The sequence below is a fragment of the Hakea prostrata genome, chromosome 4 (genome assembly GCF_041222555.1).
Source record: "Hakea prostrata isolate BN-2017 chromosome 4, UWA_Hpros_2, whole genome shotgun sequence".
In the NCBI taxonomy this organism is placed as follows: Eukaryota; Viridiplantae; Streptophyta; class Magnoliopsida; order Proteales; family Proteaceae; genus Hakea; species Hakea prostrata.
The window spans coordinates 47,569,354-47,587,328 of NC_142603.1; the positions used below are offsets into that span (position 1 = coordinate 47,569,354).

The 17,975-nt window shown below is 36.6% G+C and overlaps 1 protein-coding gene across 1 annotated transcript; it reads right to left on the reverse strand.

Moving 5' to 3' along the window:
- Window positions 1-59: 59 nt before the first annotated feature.
- Window positions 60-16,150, reverse strand: PPDK (pyruvate orthophosphate dikinase). The gene is made up of 21 exons (XM_089153250.1): window positions 16,040-16,150; window positions 13,919-14,211; window positions 13,698-13,754; window positions 12,742-12,975; window positions 12,373-12,510; window positions 12,054-12,216; window positions 11,415-11,650; window positions 11,190-11,318; window positions 8,066-8,245; window positions 7,536-7,673; window positions 6,819-6,983; window positions 6,526-6,687; window positions 6,358-6,447; window positions 5,938-6,076; window positions 5,264-5,441; window positions 3,200-3,329; window positions 2,140-2,268; window positions 1,425-1,562; window positions 846-923; window positions 377-468; window positions 60-264 (listed from the first exon to the last, which is right to left on the reverse strand). The coding sequence occupies exons 2-21, from the start codon at window positions 14,195-14,197 to the stop codon at window positions 222-224; spliced, it is 2,898 nt and encodes a 965-aa protein (XP_089009376.1). The 5' UTR covers window positions 14,198-14,211; window positions 16,040-16,150; the 3' UTR covers window positions 60-221.
- Window positions 16,151-17,975: the final 1,825 nt, after the last annotated feature.

The window sequence follows — 17,975 nt, forward strand, 5'->3', positions numbered from 1 at the left end:
ATTTCTACATATCAGGTGGAGGATCCAAAAAATTCTTCACTACTTCAAGAGACAAAAGATTTTCCTCTGACTTCTTTAATAAATATTCTCCATTTTCACTTTTAGTTGATCATATCATCATTAGTATTACAATTTACAGGTATAAGAATCCTATTTACATCTCCTGCACAAGGTTACATACAACATTAATTGATCTACGGATCTTCCTACATGAAATCTTCTCAAGCGGCCACTTGAGCTGCTGCAAGCCTAGCAATAGGGACCCTGTTGGAAAAAGTAGCAACTAATCATAAGAAAAAGGATGTCATATCTGGGTGATGTTTTCAATTAGCTGAACTGAATCAAAAAGTTCATTTCATGTAGTTGTTGAACATACCTGAATGGCGAACATGAAACATAGTCAAGTCCAACCTTTGCAAAGAATGCTACGGAAGAGGGTTCTCCACCATGTTCTCCACATATTCCAACCTGCTTATCATCACTATCGATCAATATTACAGGTTTCATATAGGTAGGAAAAACAGAAGACTGTCTTGCCTTACGTTTCAATGAACATGGTATCTTGAGGTTCTTTTGGGGCATCTTGATTCCAGCAAAGGAACCTTACCAGATACAGAAAATCTGTTAAGGTCCCATTTAAAAAAGGAGAGGTCTGCAAACTTTCTATGAGAATGCCTCAGTGAATTCAAATTTGGAATTGTTGGTGTTCAAGCTGACGCACTCTCTGTGCCAGTATTGATATGTTTACATTTCCACAATTGTTTATAGAAAAGATAAAACACTTAAGAAGAGCCAAGGATATTAACTTATTGAATTCTCACCCCTCTGAGTGTTAAGTCTCTCACCTTCAAGTTAGGTCTTGCTCCACGTCCTTTGTCTGTAGCGATCTTGATGAGTTGCCCTACTCCTTTTTGATCGAGCACCTAAGATGCATTTTCATAGGACCTTGGAGAGTTAAGACTCATCTCTCATTTGTGTTGGTAGTAGCAGTAGTAAGCAGTAACATTAATCTTTGTACATTTGAATAAAATGAATTAGAGTTTTATCTGTAGTTGAAATATAGAATAGACACCACCTGAAATGCCTATGCAATTTCCCAACTGGTTTCTGATAAATGGAAAAAGATAGAAGATTGTTGCCACATTCAAGTCACTGGCAATGAAGAAAACCTTACTAGCATCTATCAATCTAATGCAACCTTTTAATAATTTGGTCTTCAAATGCACAATGATTACAACCAACAGAAAATCAAGAGTAGATGGAAACAATAGCTTTGGTCCCAGTTTTGACGGACTGTCATTTTTTTTCTTTTTTTTTTTTTTTTTTTTTTTTTTTTTTTTTGGGGGGGGGGGGGAAGGGAAGTAAAAGCTTGACTTTATTTGACAGAAGTGGAAATTCATTATGCAGTGTTTGCATGTTCTAACCTCAAATGGATCATTCTGCAGAATTCCTTTGGACAAATACACTGGAAGGAACTTCCCAACGTCATCTCTACTGTATCCAAATGTCATTTGTGTGAGATCATTAGTCCCAAATGAGAAGAACTCGGCTTCCATGGCAATCTATCAATGAGTCATTAATGAGTCATTAATGAGAAAATAAGCAGAAAAGAAGTGAAAAATATATTGAGATGTACATTACATCTTATGATGCTTATGAAAAGTCAACGAAACCTACAACTTGCCAACCCCCATAACATGACCATATAACTGCAGTAACACATTAACCTGTGTGCATTAAGTCCTCTACTTGTAGGAAGTGTTTGGGTACAGCCTCCAAATGCTATATGACTAACTTTCCATTATGAGATCCCAAAATGTACACGTTCATTCTATTTCTTGCAGTCTTATCAACAAAAATATTTATCTCAGTGATTGTTGAGCAACCTGTGAGATACAACTTTTTCCTCTGAATGAATTAAGTCCATTATGCTCAAATTGTTCTCACTAAATGGTTCCCATATGGCATTTTGCAAGTGTTTCTATGCATTTAAAGATCAATTCACATGAACTGTTTAACAGGGCAAACAAAACCACTAAAATGTTCCTATGTAGTTAAACTTGTTTTCAAGCTATAGCTAGTGAAAAGCTAATTCAATATGTTTGCAGGAATATTAAAAGAAAGTAAATTTCAATATACCTCATCTGCAAGTAAGGCAGCCCTTGGAATCTCAATCATGGTTCCAACCTTATAACCTATGGAAGTACCCATCTCAGAGAACACTTTCTCAGCAATGCTACGTATTAAGCTCACTTGATGTCCTAGTTCCTGCACTACGAAACCTTGAATATTTTAGAAATACAGAAATATGAGTGTTCTAATTTAGTGTATTAAAACACTTATTTTTTTTTTTTTGGTGGGTATATGCATGTGGACAGCAAAGTGTTACAAAACAGAGAAAAGATTTGAATGGCACCCCAATTTTTAGATATTCAGAACAGTATGAGAAGATGACAAGTAATTTATGGCCTGCTACATAGGCTTCATCTACTTGGATGAGGAATCTTGAAGGGTATACTTAAAAACAAAACTGAAACTGCCCAATAAATATAGATGTTAGTAATGTATACTAACTTAAAAATACAGTTACTACAATTTTCACTAAATTCCTTGGATCGATAGAGAAGCAAAGGAAAAGGAGATATTTTAATTTGCAATTTATCTACTATCTGAAGTCAAAAGTGATCTGATATTCTACAAGATTTTTCTCTGGGGAGAATTTAGTTTTCCTTCATTTTTCATACAATCAGATGGAGCCAAAGAAATCCTCGCTTCAAAATACAGAAATTTTGGTTGAAAACCTTTTGGTAAACATGTTTAATTTCTGGTTATTTTGGACATAAAAATTGAACTTTCTGCCTATTTATGTGTCAAGATGCAACTTTGCATCTGATCCTTGAAACAAAATTTGAAAGCACATGGACTTAAGTGAAACAAGTTGTAAAAGGGTTATGATGGTCATTTTCCATCTAAACATAAAACATAACATTTGAAACTTTGGGCTATGAAAAAATTTCAGGAAGCAAGTATTATCAACCACTTTTAGAGTGTTTCTTGGAACAGAAACATGAAAAAGTCTCTGGTGATCTTTGAAACAGAAACACTGGGTGGGCAATCAAGCAGGTCCTAAAACTTTCTGCAAGGCCTGCCCAGTCTGCATATGTATAAGATTTGGCAAGAAAAGGAATAAAAATCATGCCTGTGGTGTTCCAACAAGGGGAACCATTATTTCAGGAAGAACTTGAACACCCTGGTTGCTCATAGAGATGGCAGCCTGAAAGATAGCACGTGCTTGCATTTCACTCAGTTCTGGATATGCTATCCCAAGCCTGGACACATGATAAAAAATACAAGGTTAACATCAATCTTTGAAATATCAATACATCAAATCATTTCATCTGCAAATCAAGCATGTTTTCAGTAGAGGTTTCGTACATGAAATGAAGTAGGTGACACTCATATTTATGTGATGTGAATGGGCTTGACCCATTGCTCTACAAGTTCTAATTTCATGCAGCAACTATAGATGCTTAATATTAAATAAAATAATTGATTTCACAACTTGAACATTTACGGTTGTCAATGACGTCCAGAATTAAATTGTCCTTCAGGGTAAATGCACATACCCTTTATGTGGCACCACAACCTAGATGGTCGACTCTGAGTACACACCATATGGCAGTTAAGGAATGATCTTTGATCTCCAAGCTTAAGAATGTGTTATATTATTTTCTCTCATACAATCTTAAGGAAAAATTAAGGTATATTCAGGAATCTTCCATCATGAAGAATATTTAGGTACTTAATTTTGTTGAAGTCCAAGAACAGACTTAGGAAAGCGTGACAGGATAGAGCCAACAGATCGTGAGTGGTGAGTTAACATGCTTTCTTTCAAAATATGACGTGAGGCTGGACCATAGGATCAGTACAGGCAGTCTACCCAAGAATCAGAAATTTAAGGAAAATCTTGCTGTAAGTCATAACCAAAGTTGATGAAAATAAGTTATGTTCATTTTCTTACCTTCTAATGTAAATGCATTTCTTCTTTCAGTTATGGTAAAATCCTTTCATTTCACGTATACTTGAAAAGAGTCCAAGACAATGACAGCTCTCGGGAATGACATAATGCGAAGTCACTTACAAATTATTTTTTACCCCCTGAACTAAAAAGCTTTTAAGAATAGGAAGAAGATACAAGAAAAGAAGGTTTTAAGATCTGGTTTGAACACCTTTGTTATGTTAGAATAGGTATTTACTGTTTCACTGTTATGGTTCAAGTCAGGGGAATTTATTTTCTTATTTCTTATTTCCCTAGGTAGTTTTTATTTCATTATATATAGTGAGCCAACATTGCATGGAACACTCCCAAGGTTACACAGTTCCATCGGTTCCAATTTTCTTTTGGGTGAATCTATTGGTCCCCTTTTCTTTGGGTGAACTCCATTGGTCCCTATTGTTTCTCTTTCCTTTTTGTTTTACAGGTTACAACCATATGTACCCAGTTTATTGTATAAAATTCCGAAGTCTGATACAAGTTTAGAGTAATGTAAAAATGCAAAACTAGAGATTTAGGGATTGTGTTGTCAAATGCTAATTTATCCAAGTCCTTTTAGTACTCTTTTTTCAGTACTTTTAGTACTCTCATCATGCAATAGCCATGGTCTGCAGTCTTTTGTTAAAATTAAGAGCTCATTACCGAAGGTTGGAGCATTTGCTGGCAACTCCGAACCTGATTGGGCTATCCAGTAGATCAGACTGAACCAGACAGGAAAAAATTATTGAAATCACAAGAATGGTGATCCATTCCCAACCTGGTCAGATCATTCCAAGATGACAATCCAGACAATCCAATACCAGTCTTCAGAACCCCATTGTCGTAGGGTCTGATCCAAGGATCAACTCACCAAATATAAATTTCATAACATGAACAGTAATGACCTAGGACCAGCTTATTTGGGCTAGCAGCTGAAAATTTATATGCTCCAGCCCCAATTTTATGGTTGAAAACAAACTAATAGATGGCTAGTACTTCAAGCACTTGGTATTTACACTATTATTGAACCTTATTTGTCTTCAGGATTCAATAAGTTTATACCATTAACTTATTTTCATATTGAAAAATTCTAATCAATGCCTTGGACCTCGCTCAGGACCCAGGGCTGCTCCATCAGCATTTCTCCTAAGGTGGTTGACAACACCACAGATTGGTGCAGAGAAAACTAAAAATTTAGCAAATTAACTAAGATAATAAGGAGCATCATACCTGCAACCACGGAAACCAAGCATGGGATTTACTTCTGAGAGTTTCTCAACCTTCGAAAAGACCTCCTCTTCAGTCATGCCAGTGTCAGAAGTTAATTCGCTGATCATCTGTTCAATGTCACCCTCTGGCAAAAATTCATGGAGAGGAGGGTCTAACAGCCGGATTGTCACGGGAAGACCTGAAATTTCAACAATTCTGAAGAATGAACTGTAACAATAGACAAGAAATAAACCCAAGGCATCATGCTGTACATACCTAAGAGATAAGTCCTAGTCAAAGAGCAAAAAATCCCAAATTAATATCAGTGCATTCCCTCATTAATGTCAGGAAGATGCCCAAATGTGCCAAAATGGAATTGATAGCAGAAAGGTCAAATTCATACATTTAGCATCAGTTCACATCATTAGTAGGCATGTCCACAAACAAACCATAAGTGATAAGGCAGTCATTTTATGCAACATGGACTACAAATCTCCTCATTCACAGAACCAAAGCCAAGTCTAGTTTGTCATTATTACCCTAACCATCCAACAATGTGCACAATGATCACAAGATTTGATCAATTTTAGTTCACAGCAATAACATTCATCACTCACCGATGAGACCCATACACTGGACTGAAATCATACATTTTCTATTAGGCAGATAAATGTAAGGGGAGAATATAAAAGTACCATCCATTGCACGAAAGATTCCTTCAAAATCAGATCTTTGATAAGGCAATAGTAAGTCCAGGGCCTTCTTTCTCTGCTCTGGTGTCACAGCCATTATCATTTGTCTCACTGCTTTTATCCTCTCATCTGATGCAAAGAACTGGGACACCAAACAGCAGGGGGATCAAAATTTGTGCCACATAAAGTTTTATTTTAGGATTATATGTCCCAAATAATTTAGGATATTTCCAGTATCTTTTTTTTTTTTTTTAAGGAAAACAAAGAGCATAAGTTTTGTTGCAACAAATCATACAACTTCAGGATTTTGCAATAATTCTGAGACTGCAATCTATTTGTACCCAACAATAAAGAAGATAAAATGTAACCAAAAAAAAAAAATGATAATAAAGTCACAAATAAATAAAATAATGCAATAGCTACCATATGCTCTGTCCTACAAAGTCCAATCCCTTGTGCACCATTATTTCTTGCTGTTTGTGCATCTTCTGGTGTGTCAGCATTTGCCATAACCTATAACCCACAAATTCCATTCATTAGTTGGTGATTTTATAGAAACTTGTATGTACAACTTAATGGTATGAGTTTTACCTTCATAGACTTTATTTGATCGACCATGGACATGAAGGTTTCCAAGTCACCACTTATAGCTGGAGGAGCAAGTGCCTGCTTCCCCATTATCACTTCCCCTGTAGATCCATTGAGTGAAAGCCACTCACCCTCTTTAATTATCGTCTCACCAATTACAACAACCTACAGTGTCAATCAAAAAAACTATCTATAACTTCTTCTTCCTCAATTTTCTTTTTTTATTATATTGTTTTGCAGGCAGAAATTATCCAGTACTTTTCATATTATCAAAACAGAAAATGTCATGGCCTCACCTTTTCTGATTCATTCACACGTAAGTTGGAGCATCCAGATACACAACATTTTCCCCACCCACGGGCAACAACAGCTGCATGTGAGGTCATGCCACCTCTGGCTGTCAAAATACCAGTAGCTGCATGCATTCCCCCAACATCCTCTGGGCTGGTCTCTGTCCTCACCTTTAGACACAAGTGAACTAAGGCAGTTCAGGAAATAATTTGGTCCCAGTAAAAGATTGCAATAGCCTTTTTGCATGTAGGTTTGACAACTGGCAGTCTTGGAGATGATAACTTTTAGATGACTATTCAAGGATTCCTACTTCTTAAATTAAACAGTTTTCTCTATTAAATGCAAACAAATGAAATAGATTAAACAATAAGAATTTAAACAGAAGGCAACCATGAGCATTATTCATTGACAAGATGTAAAAGTAAGACCATGTGCTTTTACAAGCATCATAGTAGAATCACTTTAAAACCAGGGAACTAGAAAGATGCAGTGTTCCAGAGTCCAGAGATCCTCTCAACCAAAAATCTACTCAATCGGGTAGCACAATGAATATAAAATGTCAAATTCTTTTGGGAAGTTACAAATGTTTAATTACCAGCTAATTTTATATGTCAAGATGATTTGTTGGCTAAATTTTTACCCTACAGTTCTGGAAATTTCAGGTAAGCTAGTTGTCCTAGTATAACAATTGAACACACAAAGGAGAAAAGACAAGTGAATACCAAAATGACACTCTTGCCTTGTGCATGCCATGTTTCAGCATCATCAGTACTGAATACAACCTGACCAACTGCAGCTCCAGGTGATGCTGGCAAGCCTGTGGCTATAACACTGCCTTTGTAAGAAGATGGATCCTCAAACTGATTCAAGGAAATATGAAAATAAGTCATTGAAAAGGCCATTCCTGCTTTGTGCATGACATTAATCCATGCTTCAATCTCTGTGCAAATATGCCATTTGAGAGGACATGTATCATGGTAATACTCACATACGTGGTTCTGAAATGGCTTAGTAACACTTTATCATTTAGTCTATGCCCTCACAAAAGAGCCACAACGAACATAATTCATAAAATAATTTCATTTCATGAATTCATTAGAGGAACTAACAGAAAACTTTTATCACTCTTGTTAAATTGACTTCTTGCATGTGTAGTTCGAGGACGGTATTTCTGCTCTTTGTATACTGAGCAAAATGACAATTAATATTAATCTCTTGATGGATCCTGTGCGCATTCCTATTGATGATGTACCTGTGGATGGAGAAGTTGATCGAGATGTTGTGGTTCCACCATCTTGACAGCTGAATGAGAATCAATAAGCCCTTCATTAACCAAGTCAACAGCTATTCTTACAGCCCCTTTCCCAGTCCTCTTTCCAGATCGGCATTGTAGCATCCACAGCCTATTTTCCTGAACCGTGAATTCGATATCCTATAAAGACCAAAGGAGACAATACTCAGTTCAAGGGCAGTATAAATAGAAAAAGTACATAAAACTCAGCATCATCCCAAACAAATGGGATCAGCTAAAAGGATCCTTTTTCCCCAATCGATTCTATTCATAGTCATAGTTGATAGTTGAAACTAGTCAGTAGTATGCATTTCTTTCTCACCACTTCTTCCAAAGTCATTTTGGGCCTACCTTTTCTCTTTTAGCCTCTTCCATTTGATACAATACACCACTCAGTTCTGGAGCATTCAGAGGACTCTATTGCACATGCCCATACCACCTCAAGGCTTAAACGATATTAATGCAGCTTAACATGTTCGGAGCTGATCCTAAGTGAGCTCCAATACGTTGAATGCCTATTGCAGAAACTACTCCAGCAATAAGAAAGTTGTCTACGAACGATACTCTAAAGTCAATTATACACTTGATGATGACAAAATATTTATTTTTTATCAGAGCATTTAACTCTGTTCAACACCTTAACCTTTCTTCTATCTCCTTCCTTTTTCTTTTCTTTTCTTTTTTTTTTTATTAATTTTTACCGGGAGGATGTTAATGAACTGCACACCCATCCCCAACTTTCCTTTTCACAATTCTATATGCACGTATGCAAAGGTGTGACTTTACCCTCATTCATTCCTTCCTTCCAAATTTTGAACAGATCCCTAATAATACCATTGACCCAACATCTTTATAAAATTTAATGTTATTACCACAATATGGGAGAAAACAAACTCTGAAATAGCATGAGATTGACACATCTTAGGTTGTTCTAGGTAGGCTAAGCTGTTCTGGCCTTCTAACTAGAAGTGGTTATGAAAACTCCCCCTGACCCCCCCCCCCCAAAAAAAAAAAGGAATTGACCTTTGGTTAGTTCTAAGAATTGTTTACCCCTTTTTCCTTTCTGCCTAGTACTACTGTACTATAGATATTCCCTATAAGAATTGTTTACCCCTTTTTCCTTTCCGCCTAGTACTATAGATTTTCCCTATGAACTCACCATCAGGGAGATTAACTTCAGTACAAGAACTTATATTATGAATTTTTATTGCATTGCTAATTCCTGGAATCCCTTAACAAGGGAATATTGTATGAGTTTATTATGAGAACAGAAAAGTTTCCTACAAAGAGAGAAGGTCTATTTCACCTAATTGGTTTGGGTGCTCTCTTGAGTTTTCTTCTTTGGGTTCTACTCATTATAAAAGTGAAGTTCTTGCATATCACATTTCCTATAAATGTTTTTGCATAAACATGTGAATTCCATGACCACTCAACAGTAATACAGAAAAAGGCAGACCAAACTGGTCCAGTAACAACTGGCCCATTGAAACAGGTCCTGAAGGGCCAGGGTTGGACCAGTTCGAGCCAGCCCAGAATAGCTTCTAGAAGATCCAAAAAGAGTTTCCCAGAATTCCTCGCATTTGACCAGTCAACCTCAGTTGCACCCTAGTAGTTTCTAGTTCCATTAGTTTGCTGCCTAGCAGTTTCTGATTTGTTTATCATTGCATGTTTAGAAGGTTGGGTTATAAAGCTCTTAGTAGCTCCTATTTTCAGCTGGTTACCATTTCAGTAGTTGCTATTCTTTGTTTCTGATCATGGAAGCTGGCCTGACTCCGTGAATCACTAAATAGGCAGCCATTGTAAAAGATTGACAAGGAATGTATTGAAATAAATCACCAAAAAGTTGTCTCAGTTGGCAATGACCAAGACTTCTCAGTGAAAAGGTCAGGTTCGATTCTACCCAGTGGTATACAATAGCCCACCCCAATATACATAAAATCGTTAGTTCCAAAAAAAAAAAAATGTGGAACAAATTTTGAGGCCACTTGCTTGCCATAGGTTATCAAAGGGAGTCCTGATTTCAACATCTGAGATAGCTAGGGCGAGATAGGCAGGACTGAAAAAATCCAACCTCCAAAAACCCTCACCTCAAGCTTCTTTTTCTTCTTTGTGCTCTGTTCTTTCCTGCAGCTATTGAAGGCTCTTGTTCCATCAAGGAATCCTGCAATCCCTATTATTCTGAAAGGAGCTTTCCACATATGTTGTTGAGAATCAAGTTCAAAGCCTGCCTTTCAGCCAAAATCAAGCCCTTCTTCTTTTCTTTTCTTTTTTTTATTGTTAAATCTTCATCTTGCTCAATCTTCTGTTGCTGTGAGTTGAAGAAGACCATTGTTTCCTTTGATTGAACTGCTGATGTACAAAGAAGGGTTCATATGTGCTGTTGAAGTCAAGTCACAACACCAACACTTAGTCCACTTGATTCTATGGGCAACCTGGGTTTCCCCTTCAAACCTTAATTTCCATCAGGACTTATTCCAAGTCCTACTCACCACAGGAACTTAGGGTTTTGTTCTACCCCTAGAGAGAACTGCTAAATCCATATTTAGAGACTTCTAATTGCTTCCGCTTCATCTATGAAACCCTATAGTGGATAACTCACATTCTCTTTATGTTCAAGCATAATTCTCCAAGTTGATTGATTGTCTCCTACTAAATCTCAATCTATGTACCTGACTTTATTGGAGTTTCAGCCGATGTTGGGACTGCTAGCCTTAATTGACAAGTCTCTCATTGCCATTTACATTCTTGACTTCAATTGTGGGGTGTTCACGTAATTGCACATTACTTTTTCTCACTAATAATTTTTTTTGGATTACTCACTTTCTACCAAGCTTATAACCTTGAAATGACAAATAAAAGCATGGTAGAAAAGCTTAAAGAAAAAATGAAACTGAAAATCAGAACTGATTTTGTTGTGTGTTGCTATTATATAACAGTAGCCATCTTACTTAAAAGGTTAAACTTTTGGGACCGATGGTAAATAGGTAACTATAGTGATGCATGAAACAAGGAAGTCAGAATCAAAGTCACAACTTAATATCATCTACATTTGTATACATATTTATCATGTACAATTGTACGTTACCATCATGTCTTTGTAATGTCTCTCCAGAATTTCACAGTTCTGTACAAGCTCTTTGTAAGCTTCAGGCAAGCATTGTTTCATGGAATCCAGATCCTCCGGTGTTCTAATTCCAGCAACTACATCCTCTCCCTGTTTGAATCCAGGAACTACAGATGATTAACTAACTAGTAATTGCCAAAAGAATCATAGAGGTTCTAATACAAATATCATTCTAGTACTATGGACCTGAGCATTGATTAGAAACTCCCCATAAAGCTTCTTCTCCCCAGTGCTTGGATTTCTAGTGAAGAGCACACCTGTCCCTGAAGTATTTCCCATATTTCCAAACACCATGCATTGAATATTAACGGCAGTCCCCTTCAACCCAGTTATCTGGTTGATGCTCCTATACTTGATGGCTCTAGGACTGTCCCAGGAGTCAAAGACTGCTTTCACAGCCAATTGCAACTGCTCTCTTGGATCTACATATTCAATCAATCAAGAATAAAACAGAATAGAAAAAGTATCTGCTGCCTTGACTAAGCAGTTCATTATTATGTTGGAATCTTAATTATAAGAAGGAGAGGTAAAAATCATGTTGAAATCAAGATATCAGATTATTCAGGGATTACATGATAGTTTACATCAACAGGAAACATGTTTGGGAAACATCAAGATATTGGAATTAATCCCTCCTCAAGAATCTAATTTCATCAATACAGGAAGAATTTGAAGTATTAGGTGTTGTTGCCTCCTAATGAGTCTTCTGTTCCAAGTCAATCAACCATATAATTCAAAGTTCCAACATCTTAAAGCTACCCAAATTCCACCTCCAATCTCTTTTCGATAGAAATAATAATATGAGTGAAGAGGAAAGTGCTGTACCTGAAGGAAACTGTACACCATTGGCTTCAAGGTACACTGTCTTGTATAGCGCCACAAGCTCTTTAAGGTCGGAAGCTTTGAGCTCAGTGTCGAGATTCACACCTTTGGCAGCCTTAAGGCCTTCAAGTTTTTCTTCAAATAAAGAGTGCGGAATGCCCATGACCTTAAAAACATAAATGAACTTAGCAAGATACTAGACCCAAAAAGTACGAATATATCGACTGGAAATGCTTAACACAAGCTAAACGATTAGCTATTGCAAAACATAATAATGCAACATTAGCTTATATAAATAGCTACTTGGACAGAAACGACTTACAACACCACCAAACATATCTAGGAAACGCCTATAAGAATCATAAGCAAAGCGCTCTCCACTTTTAGAAGCCAAACCAGCAACTACTTCATCATTAAGACCAAGGTTAAGTACAGTGTCCATCATGCCAGGCATAGAAATCTACAGGAACAAATAACTGCAATAAGAATGGTTGACTTCATGAACCGTTCAGATCCAAATCCATGCACATCCATCAAATTAGGGTGTGCATCTGTAATTTTAATACCAGGCAAAGCCAATGGGCTTGGGTAACCCTTCAACCCAGCAAATACTGAAGACGGGGCAAGGATCGGATATACGACTAGGTTTTAGAACCGATGATTCAAACACCCAGAAGAAAGGAAAGCTTACCGCAGCACCTGAACGAACAGACAAAAGAAGCGGCTTGGAAGAGTCACCAAGTTTGGCTCCCATTTCCTTCTCCACACTCTCCAAGGCCTCCAGTATCTCCTCCCATAGTCCCTCTGGAAATTTCTTCCCACATTGCTGGTATTCCTGGCATGCTTCAGTTGATATTGTGAGGCCTGGCGGCACAGATAAGCCAATGCTCGCCATCTCTGCAAGGTTTGCTCCTTTCCCTCCCAACTAAAACATCACAAAACAAACCATACAGAGATTACAAAAAGAATATTGGAATGAATTAAGCAGCTTCTGCAATCTCACATTGTCAGTCTTCCATATTCCTACCAGATATTCATACCAAACAATGGTCGTAGCCTGCTTCGCCATTAACAGGGAGTGAGAGAGACAATTCTTTTGTTCCGAGTTTCATATCCGAACAAATTAACTACCTTTATAACTGTTTCTTGTCGTGGAGGCTAGTACGAAATGGGCTTGCGCTATAAAATTTTGCCCATGGGCTTTTGGGTGGACCTTGTTTTCCTCCTTTGTTATCTTTTTCAGGGGAAGGGGGTCAATGGTTCGGTCCGAGCTGTTCTTATTTGGGCATTTTGGTTTCGGGCTGAAAGCACCAAAACCAAATCAAATCATTTTGGTTTTGGGTTGGTTCAATTTGGGTTCTGTTAAGTTTGGTTTGAGCTAATGGTTTCGATTCGGGTTGCCTCAGTTTTACGACTATCATCAAGCCGTTATTAAACCGTTTTAGCTCACTTCAAATTGAAAATAAATAAGCCAAGCTCTTTGGTTTTATTTAGTAAACATTCGAATCTTAATAGACCAGTTTCTTTTGGTTCAATAGTTTAGTTCATTGGGTTTGTTTTCAATCCCCATAACAGAACATTTTTTTTTTTTTTGGTAAATTAACAGAACATATGGAGTATGGTGAAATAAAGGAGGAAGTTGCTTACCAAGGACTTCATACCCTTATGTCCTTCGCTGTTTCCTTTGCCAAATGTGAAGACACGCTGTACAGAAGAGAATTTGCAAAATAATTATAATTTTCAACCAAAATAGATAAAGCGAAAGGGTTTACTGAGTTATTAACATGTGGTTTTTGGTATGAAATTTAATGATACATAACTTTAACTCATAGCAATAGTTTACCTATTTTTTGGTAGAAATAGTTTACCTTTTTTGTTGTTGAAGTCGTCTCAGTTGGGGTGGGAGTCATAACTGCTTGGAGTCTCGACCGATTCAGTGGTTCATCTTTTCGGTTCGTAGCAGGCTTTTCTTGCATGACATGGATCCGACCATGTTGAACTGCCTTTGAGCCAAGCCGGCTGAAGCGAACCGGAAAACTTCTCCGTTCGTGTAGCCTGATTCGGTCTGAAAATTTGTCCTTGTTCGACGGTTGCAGTTTAACATCTGGCGCTGATTGTATATATCGAACTTTCGTTGCCGTATACATTTTCGAGTTTTAACCTGCGTCCATAATCAGAACTATTAGACCTGCTTAATTTTAAAAAAAAAATTAAGAGAAGCCTTGTTCTAGAACAATAAAATGTGACAGTAGATTTTTTTTTTTTTTTTGTTAAAAGAAAAAATAGATAAAACTTGATATTAGATGAAATTTATATGAAAATCGCTTACCATCAATTGCTTATCTTCAAAAAGAAAAAGAAAAAAATTAACGACTTAATATCACTACAACTTTTAATGAAGAGATCATGAAGGTTTGAATTTTATTGGAATATGTGTATAAAAACTATCATATATCAAAAAAACAGTCAATATAGTTGGTCTACTAATTACAAAATCCATGACTGAAATTCATCTAGACAGTATAAATCAATTGTGAATTGGAACAATCCAATTTCATTGAAAGTGGTGAATTGATTCTAGGTTCACTACAAGGCACAAGCCCTCTTTCCCTCTAGTGTGACTTGCATGCTGCACATTTAATGCGTAGCATGTGGTCGAGATCAAAATCTCAATCTCGACCGTGCGCTTCACTGTATTGTGCATTAAATGTGCAGCACTGAAGCACGACCCCCTTCCCTCAACAGAAAAAATAAATAAATATACCAACAAAGATTACAAGTGTACACTTGTACTTAACAATTTAAACTAATTCTAAAAGGGGAAAGAAATACTACTTATGTGTAGATATTTTATAAAATGGTCACCACAATCCCATGAAAGACAGAATTTCTCAAAAATGCTACATTAATTTTTTGTAATAATATGAATCTGGATGTAGGGTCGCATACTGTACATGTTCTATTTCCTTCTTTTTGCATACTATTATCATGATTAAATATTATTTTCATATGGACAGAAAAATCAAATAATAAGAAAATAACCGATAGAGGGAGGGTTACTACCAACTTCAAGATAAAAAATTATTAATTAATATAATTTATTAAGGATTTTTTTCTCTTGGAAATTGAGATTTATACAGGCCAGCGTAGACACACGTTGACTACTCTTCATAAATAATTATTACATATTGGCAGGTTTGCCTTAATATTGAAAGGATTCAAATCGAAGGCATTGATCTTTCTTAAACATGTTTTTAAAGTTTTTAAGTTGACTGAATCGTCTTACCATTGTCAAAAACAGAATCTTGTAACTAAATTGCATCCTTTCTAGGATCGGATCAACGGAGAACCACTCCTGTAAAATATCTAATATACACACCGTCGGTGTAGACTAGCTAATCTTTTTCTCTTTTGATGAACAGACTAGCCAATCCTCTGTTTTTAGAATATATGTAAAACACCTGGATCACCCATTATCCATAGCGCCAGAAAGATGGAAACACAACAGAACAGAGTTAATTCAAATGGTTCGTCCGAACCAAACTACTGAAGCCACCTCGAAGCCACATCTGTATCATCATCCTATATTGCTCGATTAGATTACCATTACTTCCGAAGGTAACCTTCACTTGACCACTAGATGCCATGGAGGAAAGGATAGAACACAGGAGAAGCTCAAGGATCATGAAAAAGAAATTGAAGAAAAGCAATCAAATTGAGGGATCCGGACTAATTAAGTATGTTCTTCTCAAATTCCATTAGATATATGATATATGATGCTCAAGCTACGCTTCACTCATCAGATTTTCATTCTGGAAAATCGATCGCTTCATTCTTGATTATATGTATGAAATATCTATTTTAGATCAACAAGGAAGATGAATCGAGCGATGTTATGCGTTCACGTTCTTAGATGAAGAACAGACACGAATCAAAATTTTGAACTGAAAGGAAAAACAAAAATTAGGAAAGAACCAGAACGAGCTTACCTTCAGTTTTCAGCCGCGCGAGAGTCAAAGGAGATGATTTTGATTGAACTCTATCCTCTGGTCCTGCTCGTCGAGCTTCTTTTTCAAGAAAAACGAAAATGGCGGTTGTTTTTGGCTTCTATTATAGACACAGGAGGTTAGAAGTTAGAAGTTAAAATTTTGGAATATGAAATTACATCATATACCCCTAATCGTTCAGCCATTTTCAGAGGACAGGAATTCAGGAAATTGTCAACCTGAATTACCCAGAATACCCCTTCTTATGAGGCTAGGGAATAATGGAAAAGTCAATCCTAGGATGAGTGGGTCCCACTATTATGCCAATCAGACTGCCCAAAGGAATGGAGCAAGTTAACTTCGTGGCACACATTTCAAGATAGTTATGAGACTCTGTTTCTTCTTGGTGAAATGCCGATATTGCCACTCCCTCAAATTCAAGTATCCCAGGGTAAGAAAGGAAATACACAATTTTGATGAATGCATTATGAGCTTGTATTTACCATGGAGATCAAATGGAGAAAAATAATGACAATAGACAAATGAGAATGATCACCAAATAGTACATAAAACTGTAATGTGTAATGATGCTTTTTTAATACTAGAAATGTAATGTCGTCCGCAAGGATCAAACTCAATACCTTTCCACTGAGAAGTGTAGGTCTTTACCACTAAACCGACTCTATATTGGCAAGACACGATAATGTGTAACATAATGAAATAAATTAAATCCAATAATATGATGCCAAGTGTGTTAGTTTTGTAAAATAGATGATGTGATATATCTTTCATTTGGTCATATTCAAACTATAAGCTTCTTCGTGTTTTAAGTGGTTAGAATCGGTTCTTCAAAAGGAGACTCTCAACAACCTTATCTGGTATCAAACTCAATTTATCTGCAGCCACAAAAAATACATTAAAAAAAATTTCTTGAGAAAAAAAAAAAAGGGGAACAAGAAGAGATTATGATGCAGTGCCCTTTACCTTTGGGTCACAATAGTCGTGTTTGTTTAAAATGAAATTGCTTCTTCTTTTTCAGAATATGTATTCATCTAAGTCTGTTCTTCTACCTTCTAGAATAAATAATAGTTTTATATTTACATCTATCTGTATATTTTGGAGGGGATCGATCTCTTACTGTGTTTAGAGGTGGGTCCCCTTTTAAATATGGGAAATGTGAAGGTAGTGTTATCCTATGATTCCCATAAAACTCATGTCATTTCACTACAATTAGAATGTCCAGAAGAACAATTTTGGAAGTAAACTTTAAACCAACGGGCGCTGGTTCAAGTGGTAAGTAGCTTGGTCCGTTTATTATGGGAAAACCGTGATGCAAAATCTCGCCCGCCCGGTCCCGAGGGCGCCTTGCCGGGATAAAAAAAATAATAGTTTACCAAAAATAATAGAATAATAGGTAATTAATTGAAAAAATTACATATATATTCTTGAATTTACAATCAATTACATTTATTACCAAGGCATTATTGAAACCAGCGAATCGCAAAATCTTGGCGGGATTTTGCCATCTTATGCAATAAATTTCATCCAAAACCCCCCAATAAGAAAGTGAAGATAATTAATAGGGCCTCATTAATTGCTCCATTGACCATGGTACCAAAGTTTGAAATGTCGACCCATGTCGCCATGCTCGACGCGTTTTGGTGGGGTTCGATTTTCCTGTTTGATGATATTTCGGTCATTTTGACCTGAAATTTGACGTGTAACCTAATTTGAGGCCAATAAACCTTGGGAGTGTTATTTTGACCTAAAACATCACCTAACCTAAGTTTATAATTGGTACATGTCCGGCTTTGGGCGAGGGGTTTGGAACATTCATATAAACTAATGTAAATATGCAAAGAGAACACAATTAGTAAAGAGATGTACTAAAGTTTACAATTCATTATACAATTATATTGAGTATGGCTCTGCTTCACAT

Bases quoted from the DNA above. Each gene is read 5' to 3' on its own strand.
- PPDK (XM_089153250.1), bottom strand. From the start codon at position 14,197: ATGTATACGGCAACGAAAGTTCGATATATACAATCAGCGCCAGATGTT. The intron at 6,984-7,535 runs GTATTCACTTGT...TTGTGTCTAAAG, and splicing joins AAGGCAAGAGTGTCATTTTG to GTGAGGACAGAGACCAGCCC. The intron at 5,442-5,937 runs GTACTTTTATAT...TTGAAATTTCAG, and splicing joins AATCTTTCGTGCAATGGATG to GTCTTCCCGTGACAATCCGG.